Below are 20,422 nucleotides of genomic sequence, written 5' to 3' on the forward strand. Positions count from 1 at the left end.
CACGGGTCCTGTGCATGCGCATTCTCATCAATCGCTCACTTAGTCCTATTCACTATATCACACTAAGCACACATTGCGGTTTGCTGCTCTCTGCTCACGCCACTGAATCAGTATTTAACAAGAAGAGGATCCCTGACTGATTTAGGTTTTTTCCCATTTGATATTTCAACTTCACAACAGCATTGTTGCATAAAAGCTTAATTGGTTGCAGTTCCAGAAACTGGCCTGCCAGAGGCTGTACTTCCTGCCTGTAGGCTTTGACTTCCTTTTCTCTCCAGAGGAGGTTGCCAGATCAGTTCAGAAAGGAGTGTATACTTTGACCCAGTTGTCCATTAGCTAGCTGCATTTGAGTAGTCATAGGGATATGGTAAACAAGTCAAATGATCCATGGACCACAATTTCAGTGACTGATCTCACTCATAACTCCAGCCAAGTTAAAAGCACCATATTCTCAGAGGGCACATCATTGAGGACAGTAGATAAACAGAAGTCTTCCTCTCTCATGAGGCGATAATGAGAGTTGATGAAGTCTTTTCTGTTGTAGTGTTCCCTTACACTTCCTGATTGGTTGGTTAGTTTATTAGCTCTACCACATTTGTGACATCAGGAAGGACTTGATTCTTCTCCAGTTACAAAAATGACATTAGGAACAGGGAAATGTCCAGATACATACACCATCAACTCAATGATTAAATGATTTAGTCTATGTCTACAGGACACACCTAGGTAAAGTGGATCATTATCACAAATAAAACAATTAAAAAGTGATTTCCAACCATAAATGACTAAGATACATGTAGAAAGACACAATTGCAAAAAAAAAGTGAGACTTTGTCTCTTACTAGCAAAACAATGGTAGTACACCAAACAATTGTAGATTGCAAAACTGAAAACCTTTTATTTTTAATTTTTTTTTAATTATTATTATTATTTTTATTTTTTTTTACTGAAATTAGATTTCCTTTGAAACATTTAAATAACTTTGCAATTCTTCAAAACTGTTTTTTGTACAAATATGTGACTTTCTGGTAGCAAAATAAATGTGTTTTTATACATCATCTTTGATTGCTGGCTTATAAATAACATCTTGTCTGGTGTCTTTATTAGATCTGTGGAAAAGGACAAAAAAGGATTAATACTGTAATGCCGTTGCTTTACACAGGTAAACTGGCTTTTGTGTCATGAAATTGTATGAAATTTGATGGTTTGAGATAATAGAAGAACAAATGTTTTCAGCTGAAGGTGGAGGCTATCAAAGTACTTCTAAGCAAATACAATTTTCTTATAGTCATAATTAGTAATAATTATGGAACAGCTACTCTATATACCTTATGTAATTTATATAAAAGAACAAACAACACAGCACTTGCTTTACGTACATTGAGTTCGTTTTCCGCAGTTTAGAAATATAGATCAAAGAAGACAACAAAGTCACTATGAACAAGGCTCCAAAGGCAATGGCAAACTTATCACCTGTGGGTAGAGAGGCAGCATTTAGAAACAGAACTTGAAAAAATTTGTAGCACAAAAATTTTCAACTAAAACTGATTTATGAGACCCATAACATACCTCTGGACATGCCCTCTATAAAGGAGAGAAAGAAACAGAGGCATTTAAAATTTTCAATCAAGAATCAGTGATATCATGCAAATATTTGAACCCAGTATGGGAAAATGGTGTTAATTAATATTAAAAAGGAGACAGCTCCTACGAATAATAGAAAAAGCAGCAATTTTGTCTGTAGTGTAATTCTGCAGGATTTAGTATTGGGATCCTTGTTGATGAACATTTCTTTTTTATGTTTGTAAATAATAATGTTTTGAAGCCTTTATGTGTGGACTACAGTGCAGCAGGCCCAGACGTTTCTGGAAGATTGGGCCAAAACACAATTATGCCACAAATATTAATTGTGGCCCACACAATTATGTCACAAATAATAAGATTATTTTGATCAGTGTTGTTGACAGAGCTTCTTGGCTGAGGTCAACAAAATAGTCATTTCAATTTTCCGTGGTGGCAACTACTTTATGTTAGTCAGAATGCGCATTAGACATTCAACAGGAACACAGCACTGTGATAATGCTTACCACTAGGTGTAACTCTAGGTTTTATCTCTGATGGGTCTTTGTTGACACCTGTAAAAGGCAGATATTAATTCCATGTTTCAAAAGAAATTTTATAAGACATTTAAAAATGTTCCCAAAAATCAATATTTGTTTGTCTATTTTTGAAATATGCCTAATCAGTGGACACCTTAAAGTATACAAAATGCTTGATTACAGAGACAAGTAACCTCATGAGTGAGAGGTCACTGCTGTGTCAAAGAATAAAATGCCTTAGAAGTGTGGTTGAAAATTGTGAAAGTTGTCCCCAACTTGGAATTGAAAAATATGAATTTACAAAGTTAGGCATCCTAAAAGAGGACTTGAAGGCAGAGGTAAAAATGTAAAAGTGTTTCCTAAGAATTAATATATTTTCATTATTTATGCTTAATGCTCAATATGTAGCTTTATTGTCTGCTGATGTACTTACTCTGTGAACTAGTGAAGGAAGCCAGGACTGGTCTACCATGAAGAAGTTGTGCAGCTCTGAAGTTTTTGGACAGCAGCTGTTTGTGACCTGCTTTCAGTGTGTCTTCCAGGGCAGCCAGCTAGTAAGGAAAGTGACAAAAATAATATTAGTATCTGTAACCTGATACCATTTTACAAACCAAAATCAAAAGAGCTATGTCACAGTATGGCAATGGTGTACACACTCTCAAGATAGACTTACTTGCTTTGAAAACCCCATATTGAGGTAATTTTGCTTGCACTGTTGTTAAATATCAATTATATGTATGGACATCAAGCTTGACATGCATTTCCATTCATTCCCTGATGCAAGTCCTAAATAATTCTGTTTGTACCTGACACAATCCTGTATGTATATATATATATATATATATATATATATATATATATATATATATATATATGTATATATATATATATATATATATATATATATATATATATATATATATATATATACACACACACACACACACACACACACACACACACACACACACACACACACACACACACACACACAATGGAATGCCTAGGGTACTAAAATAGCCTGTCTGCGGGTCTAAAAGATTTGATCAAAACCAACCTGTCTCCTTGATACCATGACTGTCTCACTGAACAATGTCCAGTTAACAGTTTGGAAGCATGGCGGAGTTGTTAGGGATCCTTTGTACCTATAAAACTTCTCAAGATTGTTTGGTAGGAGATGACGGACGTTAAAACCTGGGATGTCTGTACCAGAATCTGAAAAGGGAACAAAAAAAACCTATCCTGTTATAGGAGGTTTCAAAGATCTTAAAATCTAAAAATCTATGAATATGAAAATAGTAAATGTGTCTTTGTGCTTTTTTACTAAGGTGTGTGTTTGTAAGGATTGGTAAAGATTTATATTCACCTTCTATGCTAACATCATTAAGTGCAGACAGGATTTTCTCATAGTTTTCATTGTCCTTAAGGCCAATCTGTAATGAAATTTCTAAGTTGAAAAATAAAATATAACACTTTCTTTACTGGTACTGGTACAAAGATACAGCAAAATATTTGGTCTGTTAAAGCAGGATTTCTTTTTAGAAGTGCAGTTTACCCCAATGAACGCGCCTAATACAGCAAGTCCATCTGGTTTGCTCTCAGCCTCAGAAGAATTAGTGTATTTTGAGTTATAGTGAACCACATGGATCTTAAAAGAAGAGACACCAAACATCACAATGATATTTCTGCTGTGTTGTATTGCATTGAGTGTGTATATTGTTACTCAGCCCGAAGGTCAGAACAAACCTGTCCTTACTGAATGTAAATAAACACCAGTGGGAATGGGTTTTTTTTAAGATCCCTTTACAGATAAAGTGGTGTGTTTTGCAATAGTGGATGTTGATCCATCTCACCTCAGCAGGGAAATGAATGTTATCTATGGTATGCTCTGATCCAGGCACTGCTATGGTCCCCCAGTGAAAGTGAAGCTGGGCTGCCAGGTAGACCTGGTCGAATCCTTTTACTATCCGCATAGTGTTGGGCAAACTCAGCTGCACTGGCGAATATGAACAAAGGCCACAAACATCATACACTGTGGATGACAAGATTTCTTCTTCATACTATATATTTAGGATGGAGAGATCAGAGCTGAACTAGCTAACTTACGTGTATGCCCATTGTTTTGCAACTTTAGAGTAGGGTCGGCTTTTAAATCATAGCCATCCAGCTCTATGTGAGGCAGGCTGGAATCATAGATGACCTTGCTAGTTTTAATGTCAATGGGAGACTGTGATTGTCCACTGCAGTGTTGGAAAGCAGATGACCATCCTTCCTGGTCTTAAAGAGAATTTCAAAATAGATTACATATTAATTTTGGGCACCATGGAGTTAATTATAAGACACTGGTATCAGAAGGGACACGTCACAAAGGTGAAGTTATATAGTTATTTAGTAAAATATAAGTCAGCTTGTTCAAATCCAAATCTAACATCTCATTTTAAGGCGGGATTATGTAATTATAACTGTTATCTCAGGATTGTGTAGTAGTCTAAACTGTACATCACAATGAAAGCTTACCAAGTCATGATTACGCATAAACTAATTTTATCAAGATATAAGAATTAATTCTTAATCTAATTAATTCAATACCTATTAGATAATTCTGTCCTGGGCAGTCTAACCTCTAACTGCAAGACTTAATGTCAGTCTGCTTCAATGAGGACAGACATCAAGGCTCCGCTTTCTACTTGAACAAGGAGATTAGCAAATAACCTAATATGATTTTACAATCTCTAAATATAAATAATTGAAATAATATCACAGTCAGCCTTGAAGCACTAGTAAGCAGCATACACAGGAGAAAGGAATTTCTTGGTTCTATGGTTCTAAACTCTCGTTCTATATAAAAACTGTCCTCAAAAGCCAGCATTTAGTCCATGTTTCTGTCATCTTTTGGCTCCGGTGTCAGGTAATCAGTCTTTTTCAATCGTTGTGGACTGGCTGGATGTCCTAGCAGACTGGGTTTAGAGTCTCTGTCCTATAAGCGCCTCCGTTGCAAATGCTGTGCACGTTTAATGGCATGGCGTGTAATGTTATTTACCATCATAGCCCCAGTGATGTTCATGGGAGGAATCTGAGAAGAAGAAGAAGAAGGTTAGTTTGTTCTATAAAAATGTTGCGGCGCTAAGGACAATATCTCTGAAGAGTTTAATTACATTACACAATTAGAGTATTTTTGTTTTGTAATTTGGTTATGTAGGCCATGTTTGTAAAGGCATATTTGATGATAATTGGTACCTGAAAGCAACTGAAGCATGCAGATTGACCTGCATCTATTATTCATAACACTAATGTTCATGCAAAATACTGAAATACTGTAATGCCAGTTGTTCTAATTGACAGTTTGTAGACTGGTGCCAGCTGCTATATGATCAAATATAGGATCAAGTAGAGCAAATCAGAGCAAGTCCTAGTCAAAGTAATGCATTTAAAGGGATTGTGGAGTCACAGCCTCTTAATATGGGTCAGATATGGCTGCTCAAAAAAAATATTCTGTGCTTTCTCACAACAGCACACACATGGAATGCGCCCTCCATCCAGTCGGTTGAATGCAGGCATTGTACTTCAGAAGTTACACTCCATGTTAACCCCCTTGGCCAGAGAGGTTTGGCTGCGTATTCTAACGGCCACCAGGACTCCAGACAGCCACATAGTCAGACTGTACATCACAGTTAATTTACATGGTGACTTGTGCTAAAATTACAGAGTCATCTATTTAGTCTGGTACTTAGAAAGGAGATGAACATGGCACACAGCAAATAGTTCTGTGTACTATTTGCTGTAATCCATGTAATGGGGGAATTGCCTGTTGGCTAAACCCGTTTTGCTTCATTTTCTTTTTAGATTAGAACTGTGCTATCAATTCCAGAGAAAAAGTAACTGCAAAATAGTATTTAAAAAAGCAGAAGCAGAATCTATTTCTGTCAATGTGCAATTTATTGAAAGCTTAGAATATCTTCACAGGAAAGCAAGTGTGTCATTGGTTTCGGAACACAGTAACTTTACCAGTTAACTAGATTATCTAAGTAAACAACTGATGCTGCAGTTTTTTGATGTTCTACCATAAAATGCAATCATTATGCTTATTTATGTACTTTCAAGAAGCAGACTCCTTTGTTTTCTACTTAGGTACATGATTCAATTAAAATCCACTCAGATTAGTCAGTGAGTTCTTCCCATTTTGTAAACTGGGTTTTGAGGCGAGACAGTGTTTGAATACATATTCTGTATGAAAGAATTTCAGTGGGAAATCATATTGCTTAATTGTTCATTATTCAGATGTTGTGCCCCAAGCCATATGTGCCTGTGGTAGAATCTTTTCATGTCTAATATACATGATTGAAATAAGTCAGTTCTGTTCAGCCATGATTGTTACTTCACTGTCTATGGCACTCATTGCACATACAGGCACCACTAAAGTGGAAAGAAACGGCTGGGAGTGAGATTGTGGCCAGAGTTTCAAATGCACTTGGCAAGGCAACCAGTTCCAGGAGGAAAGAAAAAATCAACTAGCAAGAAAGAAAAAGGTTAGAAAAGAAATCAGTGAGGAAGTCTAACTCAGTCACTTAATTGCTCAAGAAGTATGACTAAGTAAAAACATCTATATATGACTTAGGCTTCAAGTTAATCCATTTCCTGTAATGCATGACGGTGTAATGAAACTGAATAATCCACCAAGTCCTGGTATGGCACAATACTGCTAACAATCACTTGGTCAGCTACACCCATAGTTAGATATCTTTCTAAGTCTGACTGTTTACGATTTCAGGTTTCTATGAAGGGTAGTGTGAGATTTATATTCTAAAAGTTGGGGGTTAATTATTAGGAAATCCACTTTCTTAAATCCTACAGACAGGTTTTTGAAAAATATAGCAGGACTGAAATGAAACAGAGCTGTATGTGTGTCATTTCTGAGTGTAGTGGAGGCCAAATTCATGGATAATTCAAATGGACAAATCCAAAGGAACAGCAGGCTCCTGTTCTTAGATGTTTAAACAAGTGCTTAAAGATTCATGCAGAGCATTATTGGTAGGTATAAAAAGAAATGTTTGTTTAGTTGTGTGTTTCAGTGGTGGCTGTCGTTTTCTGTTAAAAGAAATTTTTGTTCTTGGCTTATTTCTGTCTAACCACTGACACAATACAATAATTCCAAATGTGACAAGAAATCCCATATTGTATGCCTAAGATCTAAGATGAAACACCTGCAGAGACTACAGTCCCACTCTCAAATAGATATATCTAATCTATATCTAATGTTTGAAATACAAGCCTGAAATATGCTCTCCTTTTGAAATTTCTTCAAAGGTCTCACAAATACACCTCTTACTCTTTCTACATCCAGCAAGACAGTAGTAAATACAGTCTGTGTCTCACATATATTAGAAAAGATCATCCCAAAAAATAAATTTAATTTTATGGTGATGCAGGACTAGCTCAGGAGAACCAATAAAATAGTTCTCAGGTCAGTGTAAAAGGAACAGCTTGCAACATCAGCAGAATATGAGTTTTTCTTACACTACAGTCCATCAGCATCAGTACCTCCAGAGCAGCACGTACACCAAAAGTTTACCATTCCCAAAACCAAAAGCAGTCACTAGCATCATCAGAAACTTCCTGGTGAGCTGGTGAATGTGCAGATCTTATTCATAAGGAATGTTTGTTTTGAGAAACATCCAAAAACCCTAGCAGAGCTGAAATGTAGGAGCATACAGCACATATAGATACACCATATAATGCAGCCAAGCATTCAAACATTTATGTCTTCTTGCTGTTCACAACAGACAATGTACTATGACAAACAAAAGCAACAAATTCAACAAAGTTTGAATGAAGATGAATGCAGAAAAATGGCCAAAAAATCACTAACGAAAAACCATGTCTTATGATTTTTGAAATCAAAAGTTATAATTCCTTCACTTGATTTTGTCTCTCTTTTCTCTCTTATGGAGAAAGTAGACAAATGGAATACCCTAACTACAGTCTCTTGGTGGAACGACTAAGCCCATTAAAACAGAAATAAAAGTGCTCACCAAATTCTGTGCTTTACTGGGGATCACAGAATTAATTAACAGAATTCATTAACATTTACAAGTACATAAGTGGAGCTAAAGAAGTGGGAAAACGCAGAAAAAACACAATGTGAACAGTAGCCTTGAATTGTACGTCTTTTTTCTTTTTGCCACAAGCACAAGAACTAACTTTTAACAATATTTTAACATTTTCGCTTATTTTACTCACTTTTGTCATTGGTCCCATCATGCTCACTGTTCTCATCTTCCTCTGAGGAAGAAGAGGCGGTAGCAACCAGCACCTGATTCTGTATGAGGAGTACGGTAATGAAAAGTTCTAGCTGCATGCTGACCTGTGCCTGGAAAAGTCCCACACTTGTACACACACCCTTGCACTCAAACACACACACATATATATATACACACACACTTGTACCAGGGGTGGAGCTTTAAAGTCTTCCCTAAGGAAACTCACCAATCAGGGGCCATCAAATGTGCCCAGTACATATCTCTCTCTCTCTCTCTCTCTCTCTCTCTCTCTCTCTCTCTAAAAGACTGAATATCAACTAATCTAATCTCTCAGTCTCTCAGCCTCCTGGCAAAGTGGAACCCCACCCCTCTCCTTACACACAGTTTAGAACAAAGTTCAGCACAGAACGGTGAGATGTGAGGGACTGGCTTCATGTACAGAGACAGTATCTTATGAAGCAGAATTAATAGAATCTTCACTCATTTGTCTGAAATGTAAAGTTTGGTTTGGAAATTCATTTAGACTAGTGGGATTTATATGTACGTGACAAATAAACCAAACTTGAAACTTGAACTTGATTAGAAAATGTAAATTCCTATTTTCTGCATAATACATGGACATTGGCCATATGCCCATGTATTCTGTTAGACAATTAAAAATGTTGCTATCTATTAGCTTATAGAACTTTAGGAATACGTATTATCAGTTAAGTGAAAAGAGTGTTTCACATAAATAGAAGGAATACAAAGTTACAAAGTTTTTTAAGATTTAAGATCTTATTATGGATCTTCACAAGTTGTGCCACTGACAATTGGCGATCATGATCCTGTATTAGTTGAGAATAAAATATAAGTTAGATTTTGTTATCATACTTGATACTGAGTCTTCACATGTCTATTCGCCACAAAAAAATTATATGAAACAAGTGCATTCAAATTACAAATTGGCATCTAACATCTTATCAATGAGTGTGATTGTAAAAGCTGATATGCCTTTAAAATATCCTTGAGTCTGAGAAAGGCACTGTATCAATGTAAATAATACTACTACTTTCTTATTAATTCCTGGAAGAGCAAGTATACGGAAAAATACCATCAGCAGTAATTTTAAGAGAAAGAACAGATACTTTAGAGGTCAGAGCAAGTGCATCTCAACCCACTAGGCCTTTGGAAATGGTAGTTTTACCAATAGTGCTTATTTCTGACAAATGTTCTTAAATATTCATCTACTATTAGGATGTTTTACATAATTTCCCAAATTTGAGAAGAACCGGGCCAAGTCAGTTCAAAGGCTAGTTTAGACATATCAGCCATTTAGTTGAGCTCATTTAAAAAGGTGCATTAAATATAATTTTTTGCAGATTCTGTGTGTATAAAGTGTCCATCACAGTTGTGTACATCAAAGTTGTGTGGAAAATGGTATTGTGAATAGAGCTATGGTGGAGAGAATCTTCAGTGTGTGCTACAGAAACCCTCCTGTGGGAGGTTGGCAAGAACTAACAAACAAGGACTAACAAAATACATCCGCGTGCATGATGCTACTGTGACATTCCAACTCCGCTTTTCTAAATGAAGTCAGAAAGAAACCATCATTACTGCCAAAACAAACAGCAATTTATTTAAAAAAACAAAAACAAAAAACAAAACCACACCATCCAGATGCACACATAAGGAAACTATTAAACTGATCAAGTAACGGACAGTGTAAATCATTTTGCATAACAGTAAACCAATTTTGACAAATACTGCACTTACTTTATAAAAATGTCAGTGCAACTTGACAGAGAAGACAAAAAAAGAAAGAAAAAAAAAGAAAAAAAGAAAAGGGGGACTCAAATCATTATCTTGCAAAAATGAATGTAAACTCCAGGAAGTTAAAGCGTCATAAAAATGGCGGGTTCAAACTCAAAAACAATATAAAAGACACTTAAAACCTTTATACTCAAGGCTGAAACAATGGTCAATATTTTAGCGAACTAACAGAACCATAATGCAGTCTACCAAACGAACAAACACCGTAAAACATCAACATGGGTACATTGCAGGAATATAACTAATAAGCAATTCCCAAAGGATTTTTACTGACTTTGTGTACATCTCCACTGTTAGTATGTACCACATCTGCAGTACCAATCTTCTGTGGCTTATTACATATAATGTAAAGTGAAAAATGCAGCAGTCCTTTATTCCAAAAGAAATAATTATCAGATGCCCAACACATCAACAGTTCCATGACTTTATGTATCCTGTTAGTCTGGGTTGTTTTTTGTTTTTTTTAAATAAATAAATGTGACTATAGATTACCTTGGAGAAAAAAAGACCAACTGTTATAGGTCAGAGTTCCTTGGTCTGTACAATAAGCTTCACAGCCAACTGACTTTTTTCCCCTTAAAGTTACAGTAACTTTAAAAGGCAGTTGATACATACAGATCAGATGGCTATAATACTCCGTGGTGTACACACACAAACCATGAAGGCATTGACCAATACAATTTCTGTTTTAAAAGACTCAGTTGAGACCTGCAAGACCTGTAACAGTGCCACAGCTACCTTGAGTCAACTAAGAGAGCACGTCTGAGACATGTTTACTATGAGCACTTTCAGTAATCAGACTGGTCTGCAACTCATGAATAGGATTTAAAGAGACACAATGTAATACTCAAGTGAGTAAGTGATTCCACATATTTGGGGAGATGGGGCAGAATTCATACCAGGTTCCAAGTTAAAATGATTAAACAACCTCATTATTTCAGAGCCTTACATATATACACACACACAAACTTGTATTTGGGAGTGAGAAAGAAATATACCTCATTTTATTAGTCATATTGGTCCAACATCTATTATATGACCACCCCTGAAATCAAAGAAGTGGGAAGAGGCTGGCTTCAGGAGTCAAAGCATGACTTCATGATTGCCTCTCGGTCGAACCTGAAGCTAAGGAAGGACTTTGAGGAGAGAATTTGCTCGTATTCGCCGTAGCAGATGTCTGACTGCTTGGCTGAGCCTTGCACATCCCTCACTGCTTCTGGAGGGGAAAGGCATCCATGTAGTTAAACCAAAAAACAGATTTATCGGTCACAACATAGACCTCAGAGATGTGCTGACTTTAAGGAGCAGTAAAAATTATGAGCTTCATATCATACAGTTAGACAGGCACACATTTGTATCACCTCCAATAATTATGAATGAAATAATAAATGGATGGCATATACCTCCATCAAAGTTGTCTTGAAGTCTTCTTGGCTGAAGTTTCTTGTCATCTTTCTATCATAGAATTTAACAGTTGCCATAGTTAACAGATAATAGGTTTTGATCTTTGGGTAAGGGGATGCGGTTATTGGTCATAAAGGGAAAATCAGGGCAACTATGTACCTGCTGATTGCTGAGCTCATGAGTCCTCTTCTTCATTCTGGGAGAATCATGCTGCTTCCTCCCACTGCCTTTCACATTATGGTTCTGCAGAAACAGCACAGCAAGAAGTTAACAGTTTAGTACTGTGTACATAGATTATAATTAACATGTTATGACCTGGTTTAGGCTCAGTCTATAACTGATTAACAAATTAGATGGATAAATGGGAAACATGTAATGGAAGACTGAAAATGGAAAAAGCAATTGGCATATATTGTTAACAAAACGCTGTGTTTAAAAACGTTTTTAAAAAGTCTCACCTTCGGGTACAACCACAGCCAAAACAACAAACAAAACCCAAAAGTTAACTGAAGAACCCAGCTACCTGAATTGTGGAAACACGCAAATCAAAACAAAAAACAAAACACTTCCCTTACTCCCTGACTAAAACAAACTCAAATGTTGGCTGCACCCTACAGTGAAATCTATATAAAGGAATTTTGGATAGATCTAACCAGGTAACCAAATCCAGGAATGATTGAGCAGAGAGAGAGAGAGAGAGAGAGAGAGAGAGAGAGAGAGAGGAGAGAGATCATAAAGCAAGGGTACATAAGAACAGTTACATCCACCGCTGCATGTAGTATGTTTCCCCAGATACTCGCTTATTTCCAGATTTCAGTTTCAGATGTACATGGGTCCATTTATTCACACTTCCAGTGTCCCCTCACTCATGTGATCAATCCAGGACTATATCAATGCCCATCCAGATCCATTCAACAACTTGCTATCCCGGCAAATTCCAACTGCGATGTTTTATATTTCAGAGCAGAATAAGGTACACCCACAGCAAAAAGAACAGTTAAAAGCAAATCTACCTTATGACACTTTTCAAACTGCTTGATAGAGGGACAAAAATCAGTAGTACCAAAGACAGCTAAAACCTCAGCCATTCCACCCCCAAAGGGGGGGTATGGGACCCAACACCACCAGCCAGAAAAGAGTGAATGAGTCATGAATGCCTTTGGGGCCCCATCACGAAACAAACAAATAAATAAATAAAAAAGTATATTTATAAAAATAGAAGCTGGTCTCACCTTCAGGCTAAAAGACAGTACAGAGAGTTTAAAACAAAACAAAACATGGACAAGGGTACGCAACAATAGTCAGTAAACTACAGAACATGGAAATTCGAATATATTAGGATAGGGAGCATGAAGATGATGAGTGGATCTGGATGAGTCTCAGTAGTGTCCTAGAATGATGACATCAGCTAAGAAAGACAGGGGATGGAATTAAAGGGCAGGATTTTGTCTGAAACTGGAATCCTGAATAGACAAAACACTGCACCAAAAACACCAGTGGACAAAATTACTGATACTATGGAGAATTACTTTTAAAAAGATGTACACACTAGACAGGCTACTGACAATTAGTACAGTTATGTGTACATTGTAGTACATTAGTACTACATCACCCTCTTCTGGTTAGCTGAAGTATAGTCAGACCAAGATGTACAAGGTCAGATTAAAATATTGAGAATTATACATTTCATACCACAATGGATCATGTAATTCAATTCACTAAAACTATTCCACAGAGCAAATTGGTGCCCTAATTAATTAAACTTTTCCTTATAAATACCACAGTCTGAACAGAGCAATAGCTGTAGTGGCAATAAATAAGCTAATTAGATATTCTGTACCCCGGTCCAAGATGTTATACATGTGAAATCGTTGACAAATATGTCAAAGGTGTTCATTTAACGTCCAAGGAATTGTCCAAGATAAATACAGACTTAAATTGGGCCAACACTAACCTTGACTTTAAGAAAGTCTGTTAGTTCACATTGACCAGGTTGCCCAAAAGCCTTTTGCTGTTTTTGCTTTGTCCATCCATCCACTGGAGATGCCTCCACGGACATCTGTGAGCGTTTGGGCTTGGTGCTAAGGGGAGAAAACAGTTACACAAAACTATAGCCTGATGACACGTTTAGTGCTTCAGCATGATATACAGGAGGAGGTACCAAGTCATTTGTAGAAAATTACTTGGTACATGATGCAAGCTCCTATTCATTAAGGTGAGTGAGGGGGTGGATCCATTGAGATACTGCTGCCTGAAATTCAAAGTGATACATTCCAATCTCACTTACTGAAAAGGTTTGCATGGAGTGCTGTCATTGGACAAAAAGTCCTCGTCACTGCTAGTTGATTCCACTTTATGCTTGGCTATCCAATCTCTAAGTTGTCTGTGAGAAAGAGTGCCACACAAATCTTTATCACTTTACACCAAACGTGAACATGTAAAAATGCCATGAACAAAAATGCTCTACAACTTGACACAGGATGAACAGAAATGAAGATGCAGCAACAAAAGATGCAAGTCAAGATACCTCATAAAAGGAATAGCCATAAAAAACTTGTTGGGAGCCAGGCCAAGCTTGGACTTAGGAGTCATGTCATTTCTATGACATGGCAATTTGTCAACAGGAAACCATTCGATGTTCTATTATAAATATAAAAAAAACAATTGTTTCACTTAAATAATGAATTTATATTGTTAGTGTGCTGAAAGAACAGGTCACCAATTAGTGGCTTCTGAAACCACAGAGCCCTCAAATGTACTGTACCCTTATTTCTTTCCTGGTTTTTGGGTTAAACTTTGTTTCCTTTGGAACCCCAGGTATTATGTATAAACGAGCCAGCTGATCTGAGATTTTCTGCTCAATGAAAGTATCTTTGCAGATGCGGTCTCGGATATCAAAACCAGTCTCCTCCAAAACCTACAGTGACATAAGACACATTAAGATTATTTACAGTGAACATCTTCAAAACATCACATTTATATGCAGAACTCAACTTCTCCTCAAAGGAACCTGCAGCTCCCCAGCACGTGTTGCTTACTTCTCGCACAGCACAGTCATGCGCCGCTTCGTCCTCATTGACTTTTCCCTTAGGAAAGCCCCATCCTGACTTAGCTAGGTATCCCTGCACCAGTAAAGCCTACACACACACACACACACACAAAAAAAAGAAAAAATCATGTCAAGCTTGAGTTAAGACTCTGTTCATCTCATACCTAAATAAAAAGGCTCTTAAGTTTATTTTAACTGTATCTCACATTGTCAAGGGTTTCATCAAGAATAATGGCACCATATGTAGGCACACCCATCTTATACTCTTTCCACTGCTCTAAAACCTTCTGAACATCCTCGCCTTGGGGAAGCAAGAATGGGCAATGATTAAAAAGTGAAAAAAAGAGTCAAGGAAACTGAGCCAAACATCTAGGAAGGAAACACAGAAATAAATGGTTGACTGGAAGCAAAGAAATTACTGTAACCAAGTCATTAAATTTGGCCACACTTGTCAAAGATACATGGAATACATTTTTAAGTGATGTTGACCACAGAAGGATATCAGCCTTGGCAAAGTCCCTTATCCCACACTGAGGTAATCCTGGTGTATTCTGCATGTAGAAGTCCAGGTAAAACCAATGGGCAAGTTCAACTTGGAAGCAAACCCTGATGGCATTGTCCCTTTCTTCACTAGGGATGTGCAGGATGAAACGACTATGCGGAACAGAAGCAACACCTTAGAACAATGTCATTTTAATCTGATAAACCAGCTCAGACATGGCAAGATAGTGAGCGAGTGTACTCGTTAACAAGAATACTTCACAATAACAATAATAATAACAAATCGTAATCATCATTAACCTGCAGAATAGTCTTTAAACCAGGTTATGCGATAAAAGACAAATTTAAACCATCGCGAAAGATCCAGAGGTCTGCAGGAGTTATGCCATAAAACAGTTACGTTAGTTCCACTTGACTACATTTAAGCAGCTAATCTAGCTTTAGCTAAAATAGCTAACTAACTCACCGTTGCAATAGTTGGAGGTCAATTGTAACCTAACTATAATATGTAGCTAGCCAACTAGATATCTACTCACAAACCAGATGAAAACCGATTCATTACTGATAAGAAGTTGCGCCTTCCTATCTCAAATGCAGAACAAAGCTAGAACAAAGCTATCTTAAGTGAACAGATCACCTGCAAAGGTCGTCCAATACGCCGTTGGGAATCTCCCCTCGTTTTGTCTCCATGTTGGGGGTAAAACCATCCCGAACTTATAAAACTAATTTGATGAAAATAAACAGCGAAAAGCTACCACAATCGCACTGAACATTTGTGAAAAAGAGACATTGTCCTGACCAATGTCAGTTATTTACAAACCAAAAAAAAAAAAAACCCGAACAAAACAAGTAAGCGCGACGCAACCTGCTATTCCGCGTTTATAGCTACGTAGCCTGGGCTGGTTAGCATTAGCTAAAAATTCTGCCTTCATAAAACAAACTCTCCAGAAGGGCGGAGAAACGCAACATGGCGAAGAAAACGTCCATCAAAAGAGCGCTCAGCAAATAGTTTCGCTCTTCTACGCCGGACATCGACCAACAGCCAATCAATTTTGTAGGATTACAAGTTAGATTGACGTGACGCGGAAAGCAAGTGACATAAAGTTAGATTGATTTGTAAGCGTGCTGTGCCACTTTATGAAAAGCGTTCGTCGTTTCTTCCTTGTGCAATCACAGGTCGTTCAGCTGCTACCTATTTAAACGCCGTACACTGTGCGTGAAATAGAAAGGCACGAATGAATTCAAGAGCATTTTGAATAAACTTACGTTAACATCGTTAACACAGTAGTTGATACTATATAAACAGGTTATTGAACAGGTTATTTTGCGGAACGTGGTTATCACGCAGACTTAAAAAATTAAGTAATTTAGCTGTGGTTCAGTTTGCACCATGTATCACTGATTTTGTGGCTTGGACAAAACGTAGCGTGTATCGATTAAGGGGTGTGGTCTGCAGGATTTCTTCCTTCGGAGAGACCTGGTGCTGTGACGCAAGACGTGACAGAAAGTCTGTCTAACGGGGACAGAGGAAGAGAGGAGGTTGCAGTTCATGGGTGGCGCAGTTTGCGTGCTAATAAAGTTTATTTTACAACTGAATATAGCCATCATTTGAGATAAAACATGGTTCAAGCTAGAGACAGATTCGATAAGTTCCTACACGAGAAAAATGTTATGACCGACATCTTGGCAAAAATTGAGGCGAGAACGGGAGTAAAACGATTGTATATTGCACTCGGTAAGTAAGCTTGCGGAAGGCATTCGGCAACGTTTATGCAGTTTTGGAGAAAAGTCATTCTGGCATCTTGTGAACAAAGCCAATACTAATCGACATTCTGTTTTGAGGGATACGGAGATGCTCAACCGATTAAGCAATTTAATTTACAATAGACTGATCAAAGCTTTATCATGGTCAAGCTGGCCTAGTGGTTGAGCGATGCTACCCTCTTGTCTTTCCTTGTAGCTGTCACAGCCTTCGTTGCAGTATATCTGGTGATCGGGTATGGAGCTTCCCTGCTGTGCAACCTCATCGGGTTTGCCTACCCTGCGTATATATCGTGAGTTGGCATGTTTGATTTTGTTTTCGATTAAATGTATAGAAGCAAATATAATACTTCACAGGAAAAAAATGAACGGCAGCTGCCATGCTTCCGTATGTAGCAATCACTAACCCAACATGTACGAGGCCTTTATAACACCCACATTAGGCCATGCTACCACACGGTGAAGTCTCTTTGGATCAGATCCAATGTCACTATTAATGGGTGTGTTTGACGTTCGTGATGGTACTTGTTAAACTACACGCGTCCTCTGACAATAGGTGTTGTGGTACCCGAGGGCCTTAAGCGCCACGATATACACCACTATTAAACTATGAACTACAGCCTCAACTGAGCAATATTACATTCTGCAGGTTTTAACTTAATAGCCTACTTGTAATGAATAATAACGATAGTTATAAACGTTGTAATCCCTGGTTAACTGGTTGTTTATGAATTCCAGATAATTTGCATGTCTTATTTGTATGCAGTGTAAATAGAAAGCACTAGCAATTCTAGATTAGTGTTATTGTGATCATGGAAAAAAAAACCCAAAACGTCAGATCGGTGATGAAATTTAGCGATTAGTGAAATCATATAATGTGTATAATAATACTACTCGGCTGTTCCGTTTTATCTACATGAACATTTACGACTGAAATACGTCTAAGGCAAATGTTCACCCACATCTCTATTTGACAACCACAGTAGACCGAAAACGACGATCTTAGCGTAGTCCATGTCACACAAGTGCGGTTATCTTGCGTGTTCAGCACGTAGTCTGGGAGCCATCTTACTTCCAGGGCCAAGGTAAGCCTTGCTGAGTGTCATTTTTAAATGTGATATACAATGTCACACAAATTGTAGGCTCCTTTAATTTTTCCACGAGGATCCTTGAGCTATACATTTTCTTTTTGTGGTAAAATCGTTCTTACACGTGCTAAAACACAAGGCTCTTGTGACTCGCCTGTGTCAAATATGGCTACATCTAGGCCAACTGCTAGTTGATTCCATATTCTGTACACCACCTACAGTACTGACTTGCTGTCTGTCACTACACTGGGACTGGATGTAGTTCATGCAATTACCTGCCTCATATTACACACAACTTGTAATAGTGGTTATGTCGCAGCAGTGCAAATAACGCCAAAGATAAATATATGCTTCTTGATTTTATATTTGGAATTTAAACTGCAAATATAAAAAGAATATGACAAATAGGAAGGAAAAACACCACACACTATTGTTTTATCCCACTGATCTGCAGAATTAAAGCCATTGAGAGCAGTGACAAAGATGATGACACAAAATGGCTTACCTACTGGGTTGTGTATGGTGTGTTCAGCGTGGCTGAGTTCTTTGCTGACATTTTCCTGTCCTGGTTCCCTTTCTATTACACAGGAAAGGTAAGAGTCTGTGTTGCTTTTTAGCATTTGCTTGATAATGTGTCAAAAGTCTGTAGAAGAAAACTGATCTGTTTATATGATAAAAAGCCCTACTGTTTTGAGCTGCTTTGTCAATAGTAGTTCAATAGTAGGGGTATTAATCCTGGTGGTAGAATGTTGAAATGAGCATATGGAGACACTGAGGAAAACAAAAAGATTCTTTCAGAAGAAAAACTCTTATAAAACTCCAGCACACAAATGTTCCTCAGCTCAGAAGTCTTCCAGTAGTGTTTGTTTCTGCTACTTTTGTAATATCCCCAGGCAATACCTCAAATATTCTAAACTAAGATCCAATTGAAGTTGTCATTAAATGTGCATTGATGGAATACTGAAAGCATCTGAATAAATGAAATGTCCAACAGCCCCTTATGTTTTGTATAGGCCTCCAGCCTTGAGCAATCCTTATGTAAAATGTTAGATGACGCTCTCCGTGAAGTGTTGTCTCAGAAATCGGACAGTGCGGAATCAGACTAGGTGGTCATGTGTTTCTTTGATTTTGGCAGTGTGCTTTCCTGTTGTGGTGCATGGCTCCAACTCCTTCTAACGGCTCCATCCAGATCTACACACGCATCATACGCCCTTTCTTCCTAAGGAATGAGGCCAGGATTGACACCGTAGTGAAGGACATCAAAGACAAAGCATCAGATGCCGCAAATAAGATTAAAGATGAGGGTAAAAGCATATTTTGTAACAGCTATTTTATGTTCTTTAACTTGAATTTTAAGGAATGCCATAACCCAAACAATGTTTGAATCTGTCATGAAGGATTTCGGTTTTTGGAATGGTCCAGGTCAAGCTAGAGACACGTTCTGACATTTGTCACTTGTATATTAAAAGAAAGTGACAGCAAATTTTACAGTGATTACAACCACACTTCCCATGAATATTGATTGCTTCCTACAGATGTAGATTTTGCTTGATACTGTAGGTACACTGTCAGGTTTTTATTCATTTTGTATGGTTTTCAGCCTGAACAGTTCAATTATGGTCCATCAAACACATTTTACTGAGATTTAACTCGAAGTTGACAAGGCTACCCTTAAAAATACAAATGCCTAATTAGCTCTGTAAGACACCATAATTGTGTTTATCTTTGATGGAACATTTTACAGAATTGGGCAGAAATGTTTTTTCCTCTTTAGACTTTACCACTGCAACCCAAAAAGCACTGTGTGTGTGTGTGTGTGTGTGTATACACACACACACACAGATAGATATTAGATTATAGAAATATATATATATATATAATCTAATATTAGATTATAGAAATAGATAGTTACTTTCTTTTGAGTTTTGAAGTCCATGTTGAGTGCATGCTTTGACCTAGCTTCACTAAAGCATTATCATTCTTTCATTTAGCCAAGAAAGCCACAGCAAACATCATTTTTGAAGAAAAGAAGAGTTCTTAAACAGCTCTGGGACAGAGACCACTTCAACTGCTATATATCCCTAAGGACGATCACAAGCCTGGATACATGTTGCCTTTACTATTGTTCTTATTATTTTGGGGGGGTTTATAAACAACTGGAAGATTACACCAGGCTTTGCTGCCCTTTTACTGTCTGTAAAAACTGTAGTGATAACAGTACAAAATGAGTTTAAATATATAGTGTATGTAATTGAATGCCAATGTTGTTTACCAGCTGTGCTTTAGTCCCAATAAATGAAACTCTCCCATGTTTTGTGGTGGTATTCATAAGTAATAGTGGAGTTTTAGTTGTCTGTACTCAACTCACTCAGCTGTCTCACCCAATACTTCAAATTTACCATGGAGCAGAAGTAGGGGTGGAGATATCATTGTGTACATGCGGAATTATTT

At 37.4% G+C, this 20,422-nt stretch overlaps 3 protein-coding genes across 5 annotated transcripts; 1 reads left to right on the forward strand and 2 right to left on the reverse strand.

The window, feature by feature from the left end:
* Window positions 1-944: 944 nt before the first annotated feature.
* On the reverse strand, window positions 945-8,477 carry ca9 (carbonic anhydrase IX). Its single transcript, XM_027009060.2, has 12 exons — window positions 8,337-8,477; window positions 5,140-5,172; window positions 4,206-4,376; window positions 3,953-4,095; window positions 3,655-3,747; window positions 3,466-3,532; window positions 3,157-3,314; window positions 2,533-2,650; window positions 2,088-2,135; window positions 1,570-1,584; window positions 1,380-1,473; window positions 945-1,109 (listed from the first exon to the last, which is right to left on the reverse strand). Exons 1-12 carry the CDS (start codon window positions 8,452-8,454, stop codon window positions 1,049-1,051), a joined length of 1,119 nt encoding a protein of 372 aa, XP_026864861.2. The 5' UTR covers window positions 8,455-8,477; the 3' UTR covers window positions 945-1,048.
* Window positions 8,478-9,948: 1,471 nt separating this feature from the next.
* On the reverse strand, window positions 9,949-16,032 carry dcp2 (decapping mRNA 2). 3 transcript variants are annotated; one of them, XM_027009066.2, is made up of 11 exons: window positions 15,760-16,032; window positions 15,124-15,275; window positions 14,828-14,955; window positions 14,611-14,709; window positions 14,337-14,489; window positions 14,100-14,212; window positions 13,860-13,955; window positions 13,527-13,653; window positions 11,732-11,815; window positions 11,572-11,623; window positions 9,949-11,378 (listed from the first exon to the last, which is right to left on the reverse strand). In XM_027009066.2, the coding sequence occupies exons 1-11, from the start codon at window positions 15,810-15,812 to the stop codon at window positions 11,245-11,247; spliced, it is 1,191 nt and encodes a 396-aa protein (XP_026864867.2). In that variant the 5' UTR covers window positions 15,813-16,032; the 3' UTR covers window positions 9,949-11,244. The 3 variants fall into 3 exon arrangements, with proteins under 3 accessions (XP_026864867.2, XP_026864866.2, XP_026864865.2); XM_027009065.2 differs by having other exon boundaries at window positions 9,949-11,381; XM_027009064.2 differs by having other exon boundaries at window positions 9,949-11,384; window positions 15,760-16,031.
* Window positions 16,033-16,313: 281 nt separating this feature from the next.
* Window positions 16,314-20,282, forward strand: reep5 (receptor accessory protein 5). The gene is made up of 5 exons (XM_027009000.2): window positions 16,314-16,857; window positions 17,083-17,176; window positions 18,426-18,564; window positions 19,107-19,275; window positions 19,963-20,282. The coding sequence occupies exons 1-5, from the start codon at window positions 16,743-16,745 to the stop codon at window positions 20,010-20,012; spliced, it is 567 nt and encodes a 188-aa protein (XP_026864801.2). The 5' UTR covers window positions 16,314-16,742; the 3' UTR covers window positions 20,013-20,282.
* Window positions 20,283-20,422: the final 140 nt, after the last annotated feature.

This window comes from Electrophorus electricus, chromosome 17 (genome assembly GCF_013358815.1).
Source record: "Electrophorus electricus isolate fEleEle1 chromosome 17, fEleEle1.pri, whole genome shotgun sequence".
Classification (NCBI taxonomy): Eukaryota; Metazoa; Chordata; class Actinopteri; order Gymnotiformes; family Gymnotidae; genus Electrophorus; species Electrophorus electricus.